Source organism: Hyaena hyaena, unplaced genomic scaffold, assembly GCF_003009895.1.
Source record: "Hyaena hyaena isolate Hyena2069 unplaced genomic scaffold, ASM300989v1 scaffold_7, whole genome shotgun sequence".
NCBI classification, from domain to species: domain Eukaryota; kingdom Metazoa; phylum Chordata; class Mammalia; order Carnivora; family Hyaenidae; genus Hyaena; species Hyaena hyaena.
The window spans coordinates 292410-316021 of NW_024080639.1; the positions used below are offsets into that span (position 1 = coordinate 292410).

The following is a 23612-nucleotide window of genomic DNA, read 5'->3' on the forward strand; positions in this document are numbered from 1 at the left end:
ATGTATCAGTATCAAAAGGCATTGCTGGGGAAGTCCCAGGCAAGGTCCTCACATCCAGGAATTTTACGTGGCTTTCACCAAATACACACCGGCTCAGACTTATCTGCGGGGGGGGAGCTCCACATAAAGCTCTTGAGACAAAGCACGATTCTACAGGCTCTGTTCTTTTTAAAGGCCTGTCTCAATGCAGCTTGCTTAATGGGGAGCTGTATTCCTCTCCTGTCTGAAATGTTTATAGAAACTGCTGATCCTTATGCTTTTAAAATCCAAGAACGGAACTGAAAGCTTAGCTATTTTCTCAGCTCAGATCAGACACATCACAGCTATTTTAGGCCAAATGATGCAATGACTCCGGGCTGCTTAAATGGACGGAGTAAAACAACAATGGAGACACCAGATAATATGCGAAACCTGCAGTGGGAATAAAACTACGAGATTAAAGGTAAGGAGGGTCCAAACGGGGTCACTGAGCTGTTTCTTAAGAATCAGGAGCTACACGGGGTGCCTGGGTGGCTCAGTCGGTTGAGCGTCTCACTTTGGCTCAGGTCATGATCCCACAGTTCACGGGTTTGAGTCCCACGTTGGGCTCTGTGCTGACAGCTAGCTCAGAGCCTGGAGCCTGCTTCAGATTCTGTATCTCCCTCTTTCTCTGACCTTCCCTTGCTCATGCTGTCTCTCTCAGAAATAAAAGACACTAAAAAAAAAAAAAAAAAAAGAATCGGGAGCTACACGTGTGAGACCTGTAAAAACACGGCCGGTAGCTAGACTTCCGCACACGGCAGGTTCTGGGAGCTAACAACCAAGAGTGATGCTCTCTACACAGACTTCTTTAAAAGATATTAGGATCTGATTAGAAATCTTTACTTTTACAAAAACAAGGCTTATTTATTTATTTTTTAAAATAGTTTATTGTCAAGTTGGTTTCCATATAACACCCAGTGCTCATCCCCACAAGTGCCCTCCTCCATGCCCATCACCCCCTTCCCCTCCCCCCCCATCTACCCTCAGTTTGTTCTCAGCACTCAAGAGTCTCTCATGGTTTGCCTCCCTCCCTCTCCCCAACTATTTTTCCCTTTTTCCTCCCCCATGGTCCTCCGCTAAGTTCCTCCTAATCCTCCTACATGTGCAAACATATGGTAACTGTCCTCTGCCTGACTTATTTCGCTCAGCATAACACCCTCAAGTTCCATCCATGTTGTTACACGTGGCCAGATTTCATTCTTTCTCATTGCCATGTAGTATTCCATTGTATAGATAAACCACATCTTCTATGACCCACCAATAGCACTGCTAGGAAATTCCCCAAGGGATACAGGAGTGCTGATGCATAGGGGCACATGGACCCCAATGTTCATAGCAGCACTCTCAACAATAGCCAAAACATGGAAAGAGCCGAAGTGTCCATCAATGGACGAATGGATCAAAACAAGGCTTATTTAAAAAAAAAAAAAAGGAATAAATTTTTCTTTTTCTTCCCAGAACAAAATTTATAGAAACCAATAATATAGTGAAGCGACTTACAATGTATATCCCTGCCACGTCCAAGTCACAGTATCCTACAATAACAAAGGTGTTTAGACTGTTAGTTCGGAGGAAAAGAAATGCCAAATAAAATCAAAATCTTATTTTCATATTTTGCTATTCATATACTTCCCTTCTGAATGAAAAGCAGTGTGTTAAAAAGTAAAACAAGCCTATCAAATGGCAGCGAGTTGCTCTGTGAATTCTTGGATTATATATCTACATGGCAAAAATCCGTTTTCCATATGTAGCCACCTATCTTTTCATGGAATTAAGTTGCTCTTAACTCTTAAGAGAATTCTGCGCAGGCTTCGCTATTTTTCTCCTAATGGGAACATATCTGGATAATTAATTTGCTTATAAATAAAACCCAGAATATATCAGTTCTCAAAAAAAGGGGTGGAGGGGTAGGTATTGGGAGAAAAGATTCAAGCAGTACCTAGTGAAAGGATTTGCATAAATGCCAAACAGACAGAAGTAAAATAAGTAAATTTTGATAGATGTTAATTTTTTTAACCAGGGGATGTCCAAAGTTGAGAAGGCAGCCACTAAAAGAAAGCTGACTTGATGGCGAACTCTTGGTCTTAAGTAACATAGATAATTAATCATTACAGCCTGCCTGCTTATGGAAAGTCTCTGTAGAGAAAGTTCCTTTCGCCGCCAAAACAATTCCAAAAACCCTTTCTTAGGAAAACAGTGGCACAATCAATATCCACAAGCCAGCAGTGTGCTTAGCTGGAGCGGAAGGGGCTGTTCCTGAGCCAACCGTGCACTTTCTATAGGGCGACAGATTGTTTTCATGTATCTTCCTACTAACATTACTCGTCAATAGTCCCAGAGCTAGTAAGTACTGAGCCAGTAATGAAACCCCAAGCCAGCCCCATATCTGTCCTGCGACACCAGCCATCCCTCTCGTAACTGAATCAGGTAAAGACTCCTTGTAGGCTCAGAGCAAATTGCAAACCTACGCAGGTTTCCTGCTACCCAGGTCAGTAAGACCCTGAGTCAGACTTTACTGGACCGTTTCAGTGGCAGCGGAGGAGAAGCTGAGGAAACACCTTCCCGGAGCTTAGGAACAGCAGAGACATCGAGGGATAGTGGTGTCCACAAAGACATGCCTCTCTTGGCAAACTTCTAGAAACGAAATGTGGTGCCGGGAATGGGGTCTACCCATGCGCTTCCAACCTCTGTCTACTCAGAGCTTTATTCAAATTCTAAAAGGGATCCCAGAGGATCTGTGCCATTCAGAATGTCTGAGATTTATTTTCCCGTGGTCAAATACGATGCTTACCAGCTTGTTGGGGTATCTGAGGAGGATTGGCTGCACCGGAACCCCTGGAATGAAGGCCCCTAAAACCACATTGAAATATTATAACACCTTCCACATAGGACACGAGGTTTGCCATAAAGAGAATTAATAATAAATGACATACATATACTTTACTGTTTTAAAAATACACGCAAACTGAGAAATGTTGGTACAGTCCCCAGCACTTTGCCAAAATGAGAGAGTTTTAAAATTCAGAATTAGGAAACCAAGGCGTTAAATGTTATGCCCAAATCACTGAAAAGATTTATTTACATCCCCACGTGTTTTCATTTTCCAAATACTTATTATGCAACAGGATTTAAAAAATAAGAAAAAATGGCAAAGCCAAGACAAAGAGAAAATAGGGAGAAGAAAATCTAAATCAAAGCAAATACCTGCAGCAAGAATGAGCCCTACTTGCTAGAAGTGAGCTCCAACTTGGGCTCTGAGCATCCCAGCGGGCGATACAAACACGTGTTAAAGTTATTATCAGTTACTATGAAATTATACATGGCTATGAAAGTTATGACTTCATAATATTTTTAAAAAGGGTGAAGTGTAGAAGGCATCTGAGGGCATTATAATGATCACTAGTTTTCCATCAGATAACACAGGACCTGGGGGTGTCTGGGAGGGTATCCTTGAAGGAAATGAAATATCTGCCAGAGGTTTCTGTGCGTGCGTGTGTGCGTGCGTGTGTGTAACTGTGCATTCACACACACCCACACACAACTAACCAAGGAAGAAGGGGTTGTGATACCAAAAGAGGAAGTAAATGGGTTTTGCAGAATCACGATGTCAAAAACTTTTTATCGGAAAAGAAAAGCCCAGAGCAAACGAACAGGTTGTTTTCTGTATTAGTATCAAATCATTTGAGAAATCTCCCATAGTTTGTTATAGAATATAATTTAATTGATCTCACCTGGTTTAAAAGTAATCAAACAGGAACGATTAGTACAAGTACCTTCTGGGAAAACTAGTATCTTGGGAGAAAAGGAATACGTAGTTTTAATATTTCAGTCTAATTAATAGGTTACCTCTTTACTCAAACTGTATGATTTCACAAACAGCTGCCAATTCATAGAAGAAAAAAGTGAAATAAAAGGCTAATACTTGATTCTACTGAAAGCTAGAATCAGATTATTCAATTTTCCTCTGAAAGAACTGTTCTCTCAGCAGTAAGGTAATTAGAAAATGGATTAAAGCTTTGAAGAGAAAATAGACTTAGTAAATGTTTCTTAATAATGATGCTAATGATCTGAGAGATAACCTTAAAACAAGCTGTAGACCCTACGACACGCTCAGAGAGCACATTAAATTCTTTCCTCTACTGCTGTACAACCTTAACCAAATCATTCTTACTTCCTTGTTTCTGTTTTCCCTGTCAAATGATATTCCCTCCTACAGCATATAGTTTAGGGATATACAGAGGAGGCAAAAAGGAGGAAATACTTACAATATGCTTTCTACTCACTTAAATTAATAGACATATGGCTTACAGTTTAGTAGCTTTTCTGAGAAAGTGTTTTTAGCTTTTAACATAAGCCTTTTCGTGCTTCAAGTAAAAGACACAGTGCAGTTAGTTGACTAACCGTAGCTTATTGACGGAATAAGCTGGATTTGCTGAAGCTTTCAGGATTGGGCAATGAGTGAATTGCCAAGTACGTAAAATAACCAAAAAGAAAATTCCTGCACCCCCAGCAGTTAGCATTTGTATTTTTTAAATAATTAGAACAGGAAAACATTATCAGGCTAACGTGCCATAATGACAGGCTATTTATAAAATAAAAATTTTAAATGTGTGCAATTTCATTCCCCAATTAAAAAAAAAGGTTTCCTATCACAACCGGATACACTATCAAATATGGTTCACTCAACGGAAATTCTATAGCTGCTCTATTAACAATGAACGGATATAGAGTAAATCATAGAATCTCAGATCTGGAAGGGGCATTGAAAGCCTTTCCAATGCTTGAATTCTTTCTACAATATCCACCCCTCTCCACTCCAAGTGGTGGCTTAGCCAGCGTTTGAAAGTTCTAGAAAAGGATTTCAGATCAGATCATTCTGCCGCTGGACAAAAAGTTCCTTGAGACGAAATAAGCTGAATTCTCACCTATTTGTTAACTTCTGCCCACCAGTCCTAGATATGGTCCTTGGATCCAAAGAGAAAAATCAAACCCTTATTCCAAGTGCCATTTCTTTCTGGTCACTTTTTAAATCATTCATCACATGCCTAGGTTTCTGGGACCTCGTGGTGGGTCCTACTCCTCTTGGTATTTTCACATCTACACGCATCATGGGGGGGCCGGCGCCCTGAAGGATTAGTCCCGCTAGAGGTCACCCGGGCCAACGTAGAGCGATACTTCTCAGAATTACCCAGGAGGCTCCTTTTTGGTTTTTTTGGTGTTTTTTTTATTTTTTAATTTTTACTTTAAATAGTTTATTGTCAAGTTGGTTTCCATATAACACCCAGTGCTCATCCCCACAAGTGCCCGCCTCCATGCCCATCTCCCCCCTCTCCCTCTCCCCTACCCTATCTGCCCTCAGTTTGTTCTCGGCATTCAAGAGTCTCTCATGGTTTGCTTCCCTCCCTCTCCCCCACTATTTTTCCCCTTCTTCTCCTCCATGGTCCTTCGTTAAGTTCCTCCTAATCCTCCTATACGTGTAAACATATGGTAACTGTCCTTCTCTGCCTGACTATTTCGCTTGGCTCAGGAGGCTCCTTTTATCCAGTAACTGTGGTCCCCCCCACCCCTTACCTTCCGAAGGCATTCCAGGGGTTGGAGGTAGTGAGATGGTAGAGCTTGAAAAAGTTCTACAGGTGATTCCTATATATGCCTTGATCTGAAAAGCCCTGCCTAAATATACTTTGGATAAGATTAAGATCATAATCGCTTTTTTTTCCCCCAACAAACCTACCATACTTTTGAGTATAATTGAGCTTTGATAAGCTGTCTTTAAGCTAATAAATAAATTCCCACTTAGAGAATGACTTTTTTTTTTAATGACACGAAGTAAAAATTGGTTCAAAGAGTCTGGAGAATAAGGAAGAAGGTACATTTAACCCCATGGGGGATCTCCTGGGAAGGAGGACTTCTTAATACTCACGTATTTATTCTGCTTCTATTATGCTGAAGGTGCCTAGCATAGGCGTCCCCAGACACTGCCATCTGTAGATCCAAATGATTTACAAATACACGAACAATAAACAAGCTCATGATATATCTAAGGGAACGTCCCCTGTGTTTTACCTGAGGCCACTGCCCTCCTGAGCTTGCTCGCCTTATTATTTCATTTATCGTGTTTTTCCGAGAATCCGGGTCTATACGGGACACGAGCACTGGCTGCACAGCTCGTAAAAGTCCTTTAAAACAAACAGAAGGTCAAAACTGAGTTTTGGGGGTTTTTTTGGCTAAAGCTACCACAGCAATGATACTGGATACATTATGAAACAAGTTTTATGTAAAATTAAAATACAGCAAATCAAAGAGAACTTTAAAAAAAAAACACTCCAATTTAAAGTTTATTAGAATTTAGCTCCCAGGGGTGCCTGGGGGACTCAGTGAAACATCCGACTTCAGCTCAGGTCATGACCCCTCGGTTCGTGGATTTGAGTCTCGCATCAGGCTCTGTGCTGATAGCTTGGAGCCTGGAGCCTGTGTCTCCATCTCTCTCTGCCCTGCCCCTGCTCATGCTCATGCTCTGCCTCTCAAAAATAAATAAACATTAAAAAAATTTTTTAAAAAAGACTTTGGCTTCCAGTTCAAAAGGAGAAGTGGTTATTTATACCTAAAAATATTTCATTGATAGAAGTTAGCAGCAAAAACATGAAAGGAAGCAAATGCAATTTTGTCCCTAAATGTCTTCTTCAATCTATGTTAGAGCTTCAGAATATAGAGTACCAGGGGCTCCTGGGTGGCTCAGTCTGGTTAGGCATCTGACTCTTGACTTTGGCTCAGGTCATGATCTCGTGGTTTGTGAGTCCGAGTCCCACACTGGGCTTTGTGCTGACAGACTGGAGCCTGCTTGGGATTCTCTTATCTCCTTTCTCTCTGCCCCTCCCCAACGTGCACGCACACGGGCCTTTTCTCTCTCTCTCAAAAATAAATAAACTTAAATTTAAAAAAGGAATATGGACTACAAGTTCATCTTGTTTTCTTTTAGGAATATCTGGAAAACTGATTATGTGAATTCACAGTATATATGAATAAGGGGCAATTATTAATTTTACTCAAATTTTCAGCACAACAGTCTTCGAAGTAGGTGGCTTCCTCAGGCATGCCAAATAAACCTCGATTTACCAAAATCCCATTGCTAAACAGGAAAACGCCATATTATACAAAGCACTGTGGCTACGCTGAGGAAGAATGAGCGAACGAGCTTTTTTTCTGAGCTGAATGAAAAAGCTGTGGATATTGCTGTTTGTCCAAGACGCCAAGGCGACTTCAGGCAGCCCGCACACCCACTCTCTCACCACTTGCTGCTGCAATAACCTTGGGACAACCGCGACCAGTTACTTAGAGACCCACACCCTGGGGAGAGACCGCGGCCTCTGATGGGATAAACATTTCACTGGCTGCATCATTTTATACGTCAGGAAGTACTTAATGTTCTACATCATAATTTTCAAAAAGAGTTTCACTTTGGTCCCTCATGGAGATTCTGGGGCAATAATAAGAAAACAGAGTTAAGAGGAAAGACTTGGTCTGTCTGTGAGCCTAATACCGGCAGGAGAAATTCGTGAAATAGCATGTTAGGGCCAGTTGCGCTGGTGTTCTCACCAATTCTTTGGTTTCTCCCTCCAGAAAAATTAAGCACATTTGGTACTTGAAAGCCGGTCTTTCTAGCTATATAAGAACAAGAGGAAGTGATGGCACCCCGATAAAGAATTTAATAAGCATTATAAGAGTATGGGTAGGGGAGTCACTAAACTTTATCATAAATTCATTCTGAAAATATAGTTCCTTTTCAAAGCAAGGAGATGATTTTCTTACAAATTTGAACCCCGAGCATGAAAATATCTGCATCGTCTTACAAGTACTTACTGCCAATCAGAGGGACGTGCGCATTCTCGTTTCGAGATACCATGGAAGGTAACCCAGCTACCACACAGGCGATTCCATCAAAGAATGTCGAGTGAGGGGCAGCAACGAAAATTGGTGCCTCCGCAGTACTCGCGACCTTTCCTTTCACGGTAACTATGAATCCCATCACAAAGAACATGGCACGACCCAGAAACTTCAAAACTGGTTGAGTCATTTTCCTTTGGAAATAAATAGTTAAAAAAAAAAAAAAAGACACAGCTTTGCTAATCTCAGCTAACAGCAGGGCTTCACTCTAAAACAGAATACAAAACCCCCAAACGTGTCAGAGCACCTCCTTTTAAAATATCAGCTAAGAAGAAACAGCTAACAGTTACATGGGGTCCTTTCTGCCACACGCTATTCTAAACACTTTACATATATTCATTTATTTAATCTTCAGTCCAATTTTATGAAACGGATACTATTTTTTAGCATCCTCATTTCACAGATCAGACAAGTGAGGCACAGAGAAGTAAAATTTCCCAAGGACATATGGCTAATAAGTGGCTCCATTATTCTACGAGTAGAAACGGATAAAAATGAATTTTCAACATACATCCTCCATTGAGAAATCCAAAAGAGTACTGTTCTTCCCAGGAATGACCTTGGGAATGTACATTTGTGTCAGAAAGATGATGCTATCTATCTCCCCAGACACTTCTAGAACTCTCATGCTGAATCAGTCCTCAGAGTTATTTGGGGAATAATTTTTTAAAGCCTTATTACCCATACCATTATAGCTCTTAGACATCATCAAAAACCTTAAAAGGTAAAGTCACCACCTCACTTTCCTGGAACATGATGCATTTGCACAATTTCAGAAATCTAACTGCTTGTTTTTTTAAAGAGAATTTATGTCATTAAAGTCTAATCAGTTCATCAAACTATGCCAGGACCTCCGATGGACACACAGGACAAAGAATATCCAGTCCCTGTCCCTGATAAGCTCAGTTGAGTTGGGAAACAAAAACACACTCCGAGAAATGCAAACACAGGATGGATATCTGAGTATGTGAAGAGGCGTGCAGCTTTTCATGAAGAACAAAACATGTGTCTTTCCCAAAAGATGTCTAATGAGAGCTTTAAAAAACAGACTTCCTGTTTAATTCTCTCAATGGTCTTGTAACAATACAGTGAGGGGCTATTAAGCAACTAGTCACTGAGGAAGTTTCTCTTTTATTCCAAGTAAGGAGAAGTGAGACACAAGTAGTGAGACTTTTCCAGAGGGCAAGTCTCTCTCCTTCTTGCTGTTTAGAGTTCAGATGTCTATTTACATAAGGACAAAAAGCTCACCCCTTTACCGAATTTCCATACTTATTTTTGATTTACAGTTGTGTAGATTCTGACAACCACATTCTAAAATATTCCATATTCAGAGCTCTTAGCTTCTGTTTAAACTATTTTCCAAAGGCTGAAAGTTTGGGGCTGCATAATTAATTTCAGTGTTAACCTCTTTGAGAGGAAGTAGAGACACTTGCTTAATTGGAAAAACTAGAACTTTCTTTTTTTTAATGTTTATTTTATTTTTGAGAGAGAGAGAGAGAGAGAGGGCATGAGCGCATGAGCAGGGGAGGGGCAGAGAGGGACAGACAAAGACAGGATCTGAAGCAGGCTCCAGGCTCCGATTGGTCTGCACAGAACCCCATGTGGGTCTTGAACTCACAAACCGTGAGAAACATGACCTCAGCTGAAGTTGGCGCTCAACAGACCAAGCCACTCAGGTGCCCCAGAACTTTCTTTTCTAACATTTATTTAATCTGTTTCCTGGAATCTTAGACTATTCCTTCCATCATGATAGGGTTTCATAAGCCGTTAACAACAGAAACCAAAGAGATCATTGAAAGGAATTGGTGAGTCATGAAAAGAAATCTCTCTTAAAGTATGTTTTAAGGACACATACCCTTGAATCATAAAGCAAAGGATTATGATTTGCAAGGACTGAGGTGATATTATTCTCTGGGGACACTGCCAGTCTTGGATTCACTTCCACTTGAAACCAGTCATGGGCTGACTCTTGATATTATTCATGAGAACATGAACTGAATAGTAAATTGCACATTTCTTTAAAAGTTTCTAGAACAGTGATTTTCAGAATTTTGGGAGGATGTTCTCATTTGAGATTTGAATGAAAGAAATAGACCCTATGCGGTGTACAACAACAACAAAAAAAGAGATGGGCAATTTTAGAGAGTTCAGTAGTGCCCTGCAATGCACTTACGGCTTTCTCTTCCAAGGAGTCCACAGGATAAGGCTTCGTTTTCAGGACATACCTATGGCAACAAGTTGGCTCTGCCCAAAGGGAATGAACTTGTACCAGTGACTTTGTTCATTTGTGATGAGTCGATTCTCAAATACCCTGCTAATTAGATAATCCTCAAGAAGCCATTCCATTTTGCCTCAGTACGAATGTTTTAAAAAGGTAGGCTACACTGATTGAGAATTAGAGTGTTAATAATAATAATCACTAAAATATCAATAAATACACTATACCCAATCCACTTACTTACACCACTGCAGAAAGTACACAGTAATCACAGAGGGACCAAGTAAATGTCGTGATGGAGGCAGAGCAGAGGAAAGACACATATATTTGACCTGTCACGATTTCAGGGATGCTAGCTGGGTCTCCCAGAATCAGGGATCTTTCACTTTTTGGCCATGACTCAGAAACCAATATTTTAATACTGGGAAATTACAGCTTCAACAGAAAATTATCACAAGGTGCTGGGGAAAAATTTTCTATCTAGGCTGAATTAAGAACCGTTTCATCTGAGAAAAAGAAATAAATGGTTAATAGGGAATAGGCAACATTGATAAAACTACTGATCGATGACTAAACTATGGGAAACTCTTCTTTATCGTGATTTACCCAACATTTAGACATTATTATTTCTTACCTTCTCCAACCAGTTATTGGATGGGCCAGCTTTTCAGGACAGCATGCCGTTGAAATGGCAGCAAACGGCCACGCCAGTAATATAATTAATGCAATCAGCAAGACACGGATTGGAAGCAGGATAATTCCAAGAAAGAAAATCTGAAAGTCAAAGCTGATTTTTAAAAAACGAAATGGACAGTATTTTAATGTTCTGGCTGTCAAACAGGAAACATGTAAGAGGAAAGTTTTGTGTTATTCATGTGTTCGCTAAAGGAAAAACTGAACATTAACCTGCACCAGACACGGAAATCTAAGCACGAGGAAAAAGATACTACATCTGGCAAAAGCAACAGCAAATAAAACCAGATACTATAAAGACAACTTGATTTATTTATCAAGGAAGGTGATAGAAACACATGTCTGACTTAGCAGTCAGGGAAAGCTTCCTATAGGAGTTGAAAGCCCAATGGTCTTGAAAGACAAGCAGAGGGGTGCCTGGGTGGCTCAGTCAGTCAAGCATCCTTGATTTCGTTTGGCTCAGGCCATGATCTCCTGGTTCATGGGTCTGAGTCCCACATCAGGCTCTGTGCTGGCAGTGCAGAGCCTGCTTGAGATTTCACTCTCCCTCTTTCTCTGCCCTTCCCCAGCTCATGTACTCTCTCTCTCTCTCAAAATAACAAACTTAAAAAAAAAAAAAAAGAAAGAAAGAGAAGCAGAAGCTAGCAAGGTAGAGGGAGGAAATCACTTTTTGAGAGTTATGAGTGGACAGAAGAGTGTTAATGAAGGTGTTAAGTGTGAAGAAGTAAATGCATTACTTTATATACCTGCCAGCCCTTTATAATTAATAACAGTAAGGAGATGGAGAAGGGAAAAGTAAAAATAATAAAAATAAGTAAGAAGAATGAAAACTAAGAAAAACCAATAACACATGAAGGCTTACGAGATGGCAGGCACTTTAAGCACTTGGCAGGTAGTGACCTATTTGATTCCTACGACCTTAGGTTGTTTTACATACAGGAAAGGAATGGCCCAGAGGAAGTTAGGCGAAAGGCACTTTAAGATCACAGTTACTAAGTGGCAGCACCAGGGTTTGAACCCGGCTTGGTTACAAAGCCCGTTCTCTTAATCCTCTACCATGCTGACTTTTGAGTGAAATGCGCTGTCGTTATACAAACCAAATCACCTTTCTCCTGTTAGCCGATTACACAACTCAAACAGTGGTGTCTTTCTGTCTCTTTTGCCCCTTGATGGGAATCAAGCATCATCAAATAATTTATGAGAGACACCAAAACTACTCTACTTTTCTATCAAATGGTTTGACACACAGTTCGATCGCTATCAAATTGTTTGTGGGCATGTGTCCATGTTTGAAGTCAAAATCACATCCGAGGAAAATGCACAGATCTTGAGCATACAATTCAGTGAGGTTGATAAATATACACTCTTGCAACACCAGTCAAGACACAGCACATGTCTCCCATCCGGAGAGTAATCTTGGGCCTCTCTTGGTGAATCCCTACCCTCTTAGGCAACCAATTCTGGATTCCGATCACCATAGATTAGTTTTGTCTGTTCTTGAACGTCATATAAATGAATCATACATTATGCATTCTTATGGCTTGAGCCTCTTCCAGTTCAAATTTCAAATTTCAAAACACAATGTGTTTTGAAATTCAACTATGTGATTTTGTAAATCAGTAATTCAGTATTTTTGATTGCAGAATATGGTTCCACTGTGTGCCCAAATGACAATCAGTTTATCTATTCTTCTGTTGATAAATTTTTGGATGTTTCCTATTGTGGGCACAACAGCCACTGTGAACATTCTCCTACAAGTCTTTGTGTGGACTGTGTTTTCATTTCTCTTAAGTAACTGCCTAGGAGTGGAGTTTCTGGGCCATAGTTAGTTCATCAGAAACTGCCAAACAGCTCTCCATAGTGGTTGTACCATTTTAAAGCATCACTGGCAATGTATGGGAATTTCAGGCATCTGTACATCCTTACCAACATTTGGTCTTAGTATTCTTTTTTTTAAAAAAATCAGGTGCCTATGTGGCTCAGTTGATTGAGCACCCGACTTTGGCTCAGGTAATGATCTCACAGTTCGTGAGTTTGAGCCCGCATCAGGCTCACTGCTGTCAGCACAGAGCCCGCTTTGTATCCTCTGTCCCCCTTTCTCTTCTCCTCCCCCACTCTGTTCATGCTCCCCTTCTCTATCTCAAAAATGAATAAACATTTAAAAAATATCAACTTTGAGGGGCGCCTGGGTGGCTTAGTCGGTTGAGCATCCGACTTTCGCTTAGGTCATGATCTCGCAGTTCGTGGGTTCTAGCCCCACGTCGGGCTCTGTGCTGACTGCCAGCTCAGAGCCTGGAGCCTGTTTCAGTCTGTGACTCCCTCTATCTCTGACCCTCCCCTGCTCATGCTGTCTCTCTCTCTCTCCTAGAAATAAAAAAAAAAAAATCAACTTTGAGGGTCCCTGGGTGGCTCAGTCAGTTAAGCATCTAACTCTTCATTTTGGTTCAAGTCATGATCTCATGGTTCATGAGATTGGGTCCCACTTGGGGCTCTGTGCTGACAGAGCCTGCTTGGGATTTTCCCTCCCTCTCTTTCTCCCAAAAATAAAATAAATATTAAAAAATCAACTTTATTAAGGCATAATGTACATAAAATGCACCTATTTAAGTGTATAAAGTTTTCAGATATATATCCCTATGCAAACACCACCACAATCAAGATATAAAGCAGTCCACTCACCCAAAAAAAGTTCCTTTGAGCCACTCAGCAGTGAGTACACTCGCCCTGGCCCTCAGTAACCACTGACAGTCTCTCTTCACCCTAGTCTTGCCTGTCCTAGACTGTCACACAGAAATCACACACTATGTATTCTTTCATGTCTGGCTTCTTTCCCTTCATATTTTTGAGATTCTACCATGTCGTCAATACATTGATACATAATGAAAGTAAACTCTTCTTAATTACAGAGTATTATGCTACTGTACAAATATAGCATGATTGGTTTATCCATTCATCTGTTCATGGACATTTGGTCCATTATAAGTTTCTTAGCTATTACGAATATAACTCTCATCGATATTAATGTTCAAGTCTCTGTAGTCATACATTTTCACTTCACCAGGAGTGAAACTGTTGGGTCGGAATGGGTAAATTTATAAGAAACTGTTTTCCAAAGTGGTTGTATCATTTTACATCTCCACCAACAAAGTATGGAAGTTTCTGTGGCTCTGCATCCTCACCTTCAGTGTTGTCAGTCTTTGTAGCCACTCAAAGGGGTGTAAAATAATATCTCACTGTGGTTTTAATTCACATTTCCTTGATGAACAACGATGTTGAGCACATTCTTCATGTGCTTACTGGTCATTCCTTTAGCTTTTTACATTAAGTGTCTGTTCAAATCTTTGGCCCATTTTTACTGGGTTGTTAGTTGTTCTCTTATCAATTTGTAGGAGTTCTTTATATGTTCCACATACAAGACCTTTGTCATTATAAGTATTGAAATATTTTCTTCCATTCCATGGCTTGCCTTTTCATTTCTTTTTTTTTTAAAGCTTTTTTTTTTTAATGTTATTTATTTATTTCTAGGAGAGAGAGAGGGAGACAGCGTGAGCAGGGGAGGGTCAGAGAGAGAGGCAGTTACAGACTGAAACAGGTTCCAGGCTCTGAGCTGGCAGCCAGCATACAGCCCGACGCGGGGCTCGAACTCACGAACCGCGAGATCATGACCTAAGCGAAAGTCGGATGCTTTAACCGACTAAGCCACCCAGGCACCCCGCCTTTTCATTTTCTTAATGGTTATCTTCTGATGCAGAAGAATATATCAATTTTTAGTTTTAGTTTTCTATGTCCTTACTTTTTTTTTTTTTAATTTTTATTTACTTCTGAGAGAGAGACAGAATGTGAGTAGGGGAGAGGCAGAGAAAGAGAAAGAGAGACACAGAATCTGAATCAGGCTTCTGGATTTGTGTTGTCAGCACAGAGCTCGACGAGAGGCTCAAACTTATGAACTGAGATCATGACCTGAGCTGAAGTCGGATGCTTAACCAACTGAGCCACCCAGGTGTCCCACTGTGTCGTTTCTAAGAAATCTTTACTTACCTCAAGGCCATGATGATATTTTATATTCTTTCCTAGAAGCTGTATGGTTTTAGCTTTTGTTTTGGTCTATGACCCATCTTAAATTACTTTCTGTGTATGATGTGAAGTGGAGATCATGGTTGGTTTTTTGGGTTTTTGTTGTTGTTGTTGTTGTTTTATCCATAGCTTTATCTAGTTCCTACACTATTTGTTGAAAAGACCTGATACTTCATAATGAATTTTCTTGGCAACTTTGTCAAAAATCAATTGAACACATATGTGTGGGCTATTATGGTTCATTGGTTGGTTGGTTCATCTATTCTGTCAATACCTCATTCTCTCCACTTCTGTCACTCTTTTCTCTTCACTTCTTGAAGTCAGGTAGTATATGTTCTACAGGTTTTTCTTCAAACTTTTTTTGGGGCTAATCTAGATCCTTCACATTTCATCCATACATCCATTTTAGAATTAATTTTTCAGTTTCCACCCAAACAAAAAAGTCTCATGGGATTTCAATGAATCTATAGGGTTCATTGAATCTATAGACCAATTTGGAAGGAATTATCACCATAATAATATTGATTCTTTCAATTTATAAACATGATGTATCTCTCAACACTTAAGTAAAGCTTCATTAACTTATCACAATAGTGTTTTGTTGTTTTCAGTGTACTGGTCTTGCATATTTTTGGTTAAATATATTCCTAATTATTTAATGTTATTTTACTGCTATTATAGATAAGATCGTTAACTTTATCTGGCAATTGTTTGCTACTATTATACGACATATAACTGACTTTAAATTTTACTCTTGCACCCTACAACCTAGCCAAGTTCACATATTAATTCTGATTGTTAGTTATTCTGCAGATTCTTTAGGATGTTCTACATATACAAACATGACATCTGTGAAGGGATACAGTTATACTTTTTCTGCTCTTTTTTTATTTTTAATTTTTAAAGCTTTATTTTAAAATCCAGTATAGTGAACATACAGTGTTACAATAGTTTCAGGTGTGCAATATAGTGATGAATTCCATATAGTGGAGTTGCAATATAGTGCAATATAGTGATGAATTCCATACATCACCCGATGCTCATCAAAACAGATGCCTTAATCCCCATCACCTATCTTATCCATCCCCCCACTGCCCCTCTAGTAACCATCAGTTTGTTCTCTATGGTTATGAGTCTGTTTCTTGGTTTGTCTCTTTTTTCCCCTTGTTCATTTTGTTTGTTTGTTTCTTAAATTCCACATATGAGTGAAATCACATGGTATTTGTCTTTCTCTGACTGACTTATTTCTCTTTCTTTTTTAATCTGTGTATCTTTTATTTCTTTCTCTTATTTTACTGCACTAAGACCACCAGTTCAATACTGAAGAGAAGTATTGAACAAGATGTTTGTCTTGTTCCCCACCTTTGGGGGAACAGGTTCAATATTTCACCATTATGATGCTAGCTATATGTGTTTCATAGATGCCTATTATTTGATTGAGAGAGTTCCCTCTCATTCCTATTTTACCAAGAATGTATACAAACATCAGTGGATGTTGAATTTTGTCAAATGAGTTAACAAAATTTCTGCATCTATTGAAATAATCATAAACTTCTTATCATATGTTTGGCTAATATGATAAATTACATTGAAATATAAATTTTTTGTAGATTAAACCAACCTTGTATTCCTGGGATAAATCAAACATGGACAGGATATTTATTCTTCCCACACATTGCTATATTTGGCCTGCTAATAGTTAATGATTTCTGGGTCATGAGGAAAATTGGTCTGTAACTTCTTTTTCTTACTTTTTTTTTTTCAGATTTTGTTAAGGTAATTCTAACTAAATATGTTTTCCTATAGTGTCTTCATTTTCATCCATCTCAAAGTATTTCCTAATTTTTCTTATGATTTCATCTTTGAATCACTGATTATTTAGGAGTAATTTAACTTACACATATTTATGAATTTCCCTGATTTTTTTTTCTATTCTAATTTAAATACACTTTCGTTGAACATATTATTGTAATTCTCTTGTGCTTACTGAAACATTCTTTAGGGCCTTCTATAATTCTCTGTCCTAGAGAATGTTCCATGGGCACTTGAGAAAAATGCATTTTCTTCTATTGCTGCATGGAGTATTCTATATATTTCTTAGGGCTAACTGATAGTGTTGTTCAAGTCTTTCCTTTGTTTATATTCTGTTTTACTATTCTACTACTATTGAGAGTAGGGACTTGAAGTCTGTAACTACTATTGTTTAATTTTCTATTTTCCCCTTCAATCTGTTTTGATTGTGTATTTGGGGCTCTGTTGTTAGGTGTATATATGGTTCTAATTGTTATATTTTCTTGATGAATCACCCTTCTTATCATTATAAAGTGTCCTCCTTGATCTCTAGTAACAATTTATGTCTTAAAGTCTATTTCCTTTAATATCGATATAGCCCCTCCATTGTCTCTTGGTTACTGTTCGCATGGTATATCTTTTTATATCCTTTTATTTTCATCCTGTTTGGGGCCTTTGAATCTGAAGTGTATCTTTTTAGGTAGCACAAAGTTGGATTATATTTTTTTATCCATTCTTTCAATCTCTGCATTTTAATTACTATGTTTTATCCATTTATATTTAATGTAATTACTGATAACATTTATAACTGCTCTTTTACTCTTTGCTTTCTACATATCTTATGTATTTTTGTTTCTCTATTTCTCCATAAAGTTATTTTATGTTAAATAGATATTTTCTAGTGTACCATTTTAGTTCCTTTGTCACTTCATTTAAAATTTATTTTCTTAGTGGTTGCCATAAGTGTTCCCATCTTCACTAACCTGGTTTGGATTAATACTAACTTAATTGTAAGAGTATAAAAAAAAATTGTGCTTCTATAGCTCTATCTCCTCCCTCTCCCTGCTTGCTATCATTGTCATGCAAATTGCATCTTTATATACTATGTTTATCAACACATACTGCTAATTGCTTTATGTACTTGTCTTTTAAATTACATAGAAGACGAAAAGATTTACAAGTAAAAATTATTTTTATATTGTCTTTTATATTATACATAGTAGTTATCTTTACCAGTGTTTTTTATTTCTTCATTTGGATTGGAGTTACTCTCTAGTATTATTTCACCTGAAGTTCTCCCTGTAGTATCTCTTTCAGGGAATGTGTGTTAGTGACAAATTCTCTCAGTTTTTGTTAATTTCTCTTTTACTTTTGAAGGATAGTTTTTCTGACTATGTAATTCTTGTTGCCAACCTTCCACTTTCAGCAGTTTGAGTATATCATCCCACTGCCTTCTGGCATCCATGGTTCCTGATGAACAATCAGACACTAATCTTACTCAGGATCTCTTTATATATAATGAATCTGCTTTCAAGATTCTCTCTTATTCTTTGGCTTTTGACAGTTGGATTATGATGTACTTGGGTATAGGTATCTTTGAGTTTATTATACTTGGAAGTCATTAAACTTCCTGGATGTGTAAATTAATGTGATTTTCCACTGAATCTGGAAAGTTTTCAGCCATTACTTTTCAATTATTCTTTGCCTCCTTCTGTGGCTCTCATTATGCCTACGTTATACACGTGGTAGTGTTCTATAGGTCTCTTTTCTGTATCCTTTTTCTGCTCACTTTTCTGTATCCTTTTTTCTTTATGTTCCTTCTACTAGTTAATCTCAATTGATCTACCTTTAAATTTGCTGATTCTTCTGTTTGCTCAAATCCACTGTTGAGCCCCTCATTTTTCATGTGAAACATAAGCTTTAGATAGGCAGCGTCCTTATTTCTCTTGTTCACTGCTGTATCTCCAGAAATTATCATTGTGATCGGTACATAATAGACATTCAAAAAATACTTTTAGTATGGTAAGTGACCCACAATTACCACCAAACATTCATTTCAATTCCATATTCTGTTGAGGAAATGAAAGCTAGGCTACTTTTTTCCATGCCACTAAGTGAAAGACCCTTCGATTGTCATAAGAGAAGGGCAAGGCGAAAGCTAAGTCCTACAGTGAGATACAAAAGGGACAACAGTCCTTAAGTAAGATACTGATTCTTATTCAAGGTTAAGTTTAGTCTGCATTGATCATAGTAAGTCATATTTAAGTGAAATTATATATATCTTTTAAACTTGATAATATAGAAAACATTCTTTTTCAATCAAGTCTAGTTAAATCTTCCCTTTGCCCAAACTGTTCAAGCCATGGAAACCTCTCTGGTATCTCTGGTCTATATTTTTACTTAAAATAAAAAACAAAAACCTGGACTATATTCAATTCCATTCAATACAAGCAGACAATTTTAAGTACAGTATAAAATTTGTAGACAACAAATAGCATAGATTTTCAATCTTAAGCTCAGCAAACAATCCAGGTTCTTTCACTTTATCCCATTTAATGTTAACCCTCCTTTGATGTAAGACTATTCCAACTTAATAAATGAGGAAAGTGAAGTTCAGAGAGGTTAAGCAACTTGACCAAAGTCATACAACTAATAAATGGCAGGGCTGGAGCAGGTTTTCTGACTAAGACTAGTGATCTTTCCATTATACTACAGCCCTTGTAGAGTATTTGAAAGTGTTCTCCAAACAATAACAGGCCATGCTATAAAAAAAAAAGAGAGAGAGAAAAAAAACTTAACAATTTAATCTAGATGTAATATAAATATAAATATATGCCACTTTGGTCCTTTCTCCAAAATATGAAGCCAAATAGACATACTTTCATTTGAGAATGACTGATTTGACCAAATCAGACTAAACTTAATCTTGTATGATAGTCAATGTATTTTGAAGTGTTTCAGAAACTTTTAAGATACAAAGGGAATATCTATCCATTTAAAGACACTAGGGTCAAATTTTTAAACACTTAGTTTCTTTACAAAGAGGTATTACTACATTATCTTCCTCTTCCTCTCTTGCACCCTTCTTCAACAGATGCCCATTACTATGACCCGCCTCCATTGTGCATATAAGTGAGCTATGCAAAAATTACACCCTTTCACATCTGAAGTAAAGAAGCATGTGAGATGGACAGGAAAACATCCAACCCCCCTTTTTCATGCAGAACACACAGGCCTAATGTAGCTTGCACATTCTATCTTGTTATTTGATCACTAACTTGACCAAAGAGGAAGTCCAAAGAGGGAGTTGTAACTGCTAATGGTAAAGGCAGTGCTTTACAAGAAAAAGGAAAGAAAAGGAAACTTCCTTTTTGTATGCAGCAATTTTTAACAGTGGAAGAAAAGTTTGAAGGCGTGTTGAATCTAGAAGCACTTGAGTGGTGACGACTCAGGGTTGAAACACCTTAAGCTGAGCCACATTATCTCTTTTCTTAGATTCTGATTTCCTACCCTTGCTGCCCCTGTTCAGCTAGATCATCCCTGCCTTTCTTCTTTACTTGTTCTAACTCCGGACCTGGGTTCTCTGCCTTCTCCCTCACTCTTCACACCCCAGACTGCCTCCTCTCCTCCCCTAAGGCAAGAGAAAAACAACAACAAAAAAGACTTTTCAAAGCCCACTTTCCTATAGATTGCCCCCCCCCCCAACAAACTCAAGTTCAAGTTCTTGTCAGTTTCCTCTCCCTTCTCATCATGGAATGTTTCCTCTGTGGCGGGCCTGCTCAGTCTTCTCCTGTTTAGGATCTGCCTCTCAGACCCACATGTTCTTTGCGTTTTCTCTTCTCACACACCTTCACACCATCCCCCACTTGTCCTCAGTTCTCACACCACACCGCAGCCCTGTCCAGCCTCATGGTCCATTCAAAAGCCCTCACTTCTAGACCTCACATCTCTTTCTTTCCCAGAGCCTTTGCCTCTCAGACTCGCACCCCCTTCCATACCACCCCTGTCACACCCACACTCCCCTGGGACAACCGCCCCTGTCATGTCAAGGGCCCTCCCCTGGACCTGCCTCCTCTCTCAGACCCACATCCCTCCCCTGGACCTGCCTCCTCTCTCAGACCCACATCTCTCCCCTGGATCTGCTTCCTCTCTCAGACCCATATCCCTCACCTCTCTCACCTGGCTCCTCTTCCCTTGTCAGACCTGCACCCCTCCCCTGATCTGCCTCCCCTCTCAGACCCACATCCCTCACCTCTCTCACCTGGCTCCGCCTCCCCTGTCAGATCCACGCCCCTCCCCTGGATCTGCTTCCTCTCGGCCTCAAGCCCCTCACCTCCACCTGCCTCCGCCTTCAGACCCACGCCTCTCCCCTCGTTCAGGCTCCGCTCCCCTCCTTCCGCCCTCACCTGGAGGCGACTCGCCGCGCCCATCCGTGTCTGCTGCACGAAGGGGTTGGGCACCGGCGGCGGGAAGAAGGACGCCTGGCGGGGCACCATGGACGGCCGGAGCCCGGTTTTCCCCATGCCCGCGCCCGGCACCGTGGCCGCCACCGCCGCCGCCTCCGCGCACTGGGTCATGGCCCGGCAGGGCGTCAGACCGGGCCCAGCGACCGTCGCGAAACGCCGGTGCGAACACCCGCCGCGACCTAGGGGGAGCTTCGCCGGAGTCCCAGCCCGCGGCGCCGTTGCGGGGCCTCCGCGCAGGCGCGAGTCACCTAGACGCCGTCGCGCCTCGCCTCTGGCTCTGAACTCCCCAGCTCTGGCTCCACCCACTGAGCGCTAGCCCCACCCCTTTAGGTATCTGGCTCTTCCTCTTTGGTCATATAACTACCCCCCCTCCCCACCCTGCCCCAAGTTTCTCCTTCAGAGCAGGGCACCCCGATGAACGACAGTTTAGGCAGAGCTCTCTGCTTGAGAGTCACGCCCATCTGGAGTACCAATCTCTTTTACGGGGTCTGTGACTGACATTGGCCAGATCACTATGTCCATGAACCTCAGTTAGCCCCTTCTATAAAATGGGAGAAACAGAACTCAGAGAAACAGAACCCAAATCCAGCCATCCCTAGGCTGTACCATCTAAGTGAGTTAGTATATCCAGGGTGGGTTTTGTTTTATGTATTTAATTTCTGGTATATGTTTAGGTTCTGCTTAAACCAGTTTGAGGTGGATGTTTGCCAGTGACAGCTGAGAGTCTTGATAATGGACATATTGGTACCTGGAGTAGAATCTTTGCCCCAAAACATGGGCCGACAGTGGAAGATGGTTCTCCAAAAGAAAACTGAGCTTTCCCCAAGGCTGTTAATAGAAAAAGGCAAAAATGACTATTGACTTCCACACTTGATGAGGAAGCTGGCCCCAAAAAGGGAAATAATTTGAGCCGTGGCTCCATTTCACCCTGAGGAAGTTCAAGGGCCTATCTGGAACTATATGAGTGGTGGTGGGGCTGGGAAAGCTAGGCATTTTCCCAGGACCTGAGGCCAGTAGGTCAAGCCTTGAATGCGGACAAGCAGATGCTGGAGATGGTGAGTGACTTATAATTACCGGCCAACGGCTCACATCGGGCTGGAGGGCGCAGTGAGAATCTGTGTACCTGGGCCCTGGGACAGCTGGTGCTTCACACTTGGCTACTGCATAACCTCAGAATCGTCCAACCCTACTGGAGAGATGGGTGGCCTTCAGCTCCTCACATAACCTCTGAGCTGGTACTCTCATCTAAGAATGGGAAAAAATTAGTTTCTACTCCATAAGCTTGTAGTAACAATCAAAACAAAATAAAACATGTAGGTTCGTAGAAAAGCAGTCAAGAAATGCCACCTTTTAGGTATTACGTTGCAGAGCAGCTGAATGTTCTCAGTGTAACAGAGCATGTTAATAATAGTGTATTAGAGTCATGATGTAAGCTTTCTTAGCCTCGGGGGTCTTCAAGTAGGGGCTGCCGGTCCCTTGTGTCTCTTTAGCCAGAAACTTGCCCAAAAGGCTATCTCTTCGGGACCCTCGAGGACCTGAGCCATTGGGCAGGCCATAGGAGGAGAAAAAGATGACACCCAGCCCACCAAGGTCACCTCCAGAGAGTTGTGTCCAATCATGCCCTTCCCCACCAGCCTCACCCCGAGAGGCCTGAAGCAACCAGTCTATCAGAGCCAGAAATGGCCTCTGAAATAATCCCAGGCTTTCAATTTCTTTACCAGGAACTCCAAGATTCCTATACAGAAAGGGATGAGGGGTGCGTAACTTGGCGGGAAGGAGGGATAAAGAGCTTAACCATTAATAGAAGCTGTGTTTAGAAGGCACACTTGATTTCTCCCTTAGTTATGTTTACTTCGGGTGGCTTTGGGGGTAGGAGAGGGTAATGCTGCTGATTCTGGTCATCTTTGGCCTTGACTTGGGTTGTTACAGACAGCTATGGTACCCTGGGCAAGTTGCTGATCTCTGGGCCTGTTTCCTCATCGGTAAAAATGGGCTAAGCATAGCCTCCCCTTCTTTAGGCAGTTGTAAAGGTAAATGAAATGATGCGTGTCAAGTGCCTGGCACATAGTACGCACTCTATTTATGGAGGAGTGTTTTCGTGGTTCAATAGGAGGAGGAGGAGGAGGGGGGGGGGTGTAAGAACTGGTGTTACTGGCAAGAAACTGAGCCTCGGAAAGGAAGGGAACCTTGAATGAGACCCCGCCAGCAAAGTGCTAGAACCAGTGTAATTTCAAAGGCTCTTTCTTCAGGATAGAGGGACTCCTGCTATTTATTTTGGCAGCTCTGACCTTTGCAGCCAATGTCACCTGGGTCCCCATAAGGAGCAGAGATTTAGGCTTTTTAAGTTCCTTCTTCCGCCAGGGGCTGCAGCCCCTCTCTAGGCTCTGCGAAAAAACGCCCTGCAAACA

At 40.6% G+C, this 23612-nt stretch overlaps 1 protein-coding gene across 2 annotated transcripts in view; it reads right to left on the reverse strand.

The window, feature by feature from the left end:
- The window catches only part of LPCAT2 (lysophosphatidylcholine acyltransferase 2), a 67643-nt gene extending 46180 nt beyond the window's left edge, over positions 1–21463 (reverse strand). For both annotated transcript variants that reach the window (XM_039241692.1, XM_039241698.1), the window contains exons 1-7: positions 21145–21463; positions 10815–10954; positions 7879–8096; positions 6085–6197; positions 3753–3813; positions 2813–2871; positions 1522–1556 (exon numbers count right to left, since the gene is read on the reverse strand). In XM_039241692.1, coding sequence (XP_039097623.1) covers positions 1522–1556; positions 2813–2871; positions 3753–3813; positions 6085–6197; positions 7879–8096; positions 10815–10954; positions 21145–21315 — 797 coding nt within the window. In that variant the 5' untranslated portion in view covers positions 21316–21463. The remainder of the gene's footprint in view (positions 1–1521; positions 1557–2812; positions 2872–3752; positions 3814–6084; positions 6198–7878; positions 8097–10814; positions 10955–21144) is intronic.
- Between the last annotated feature and the right edge of the window lie 2149 nt (positions 21464–23612).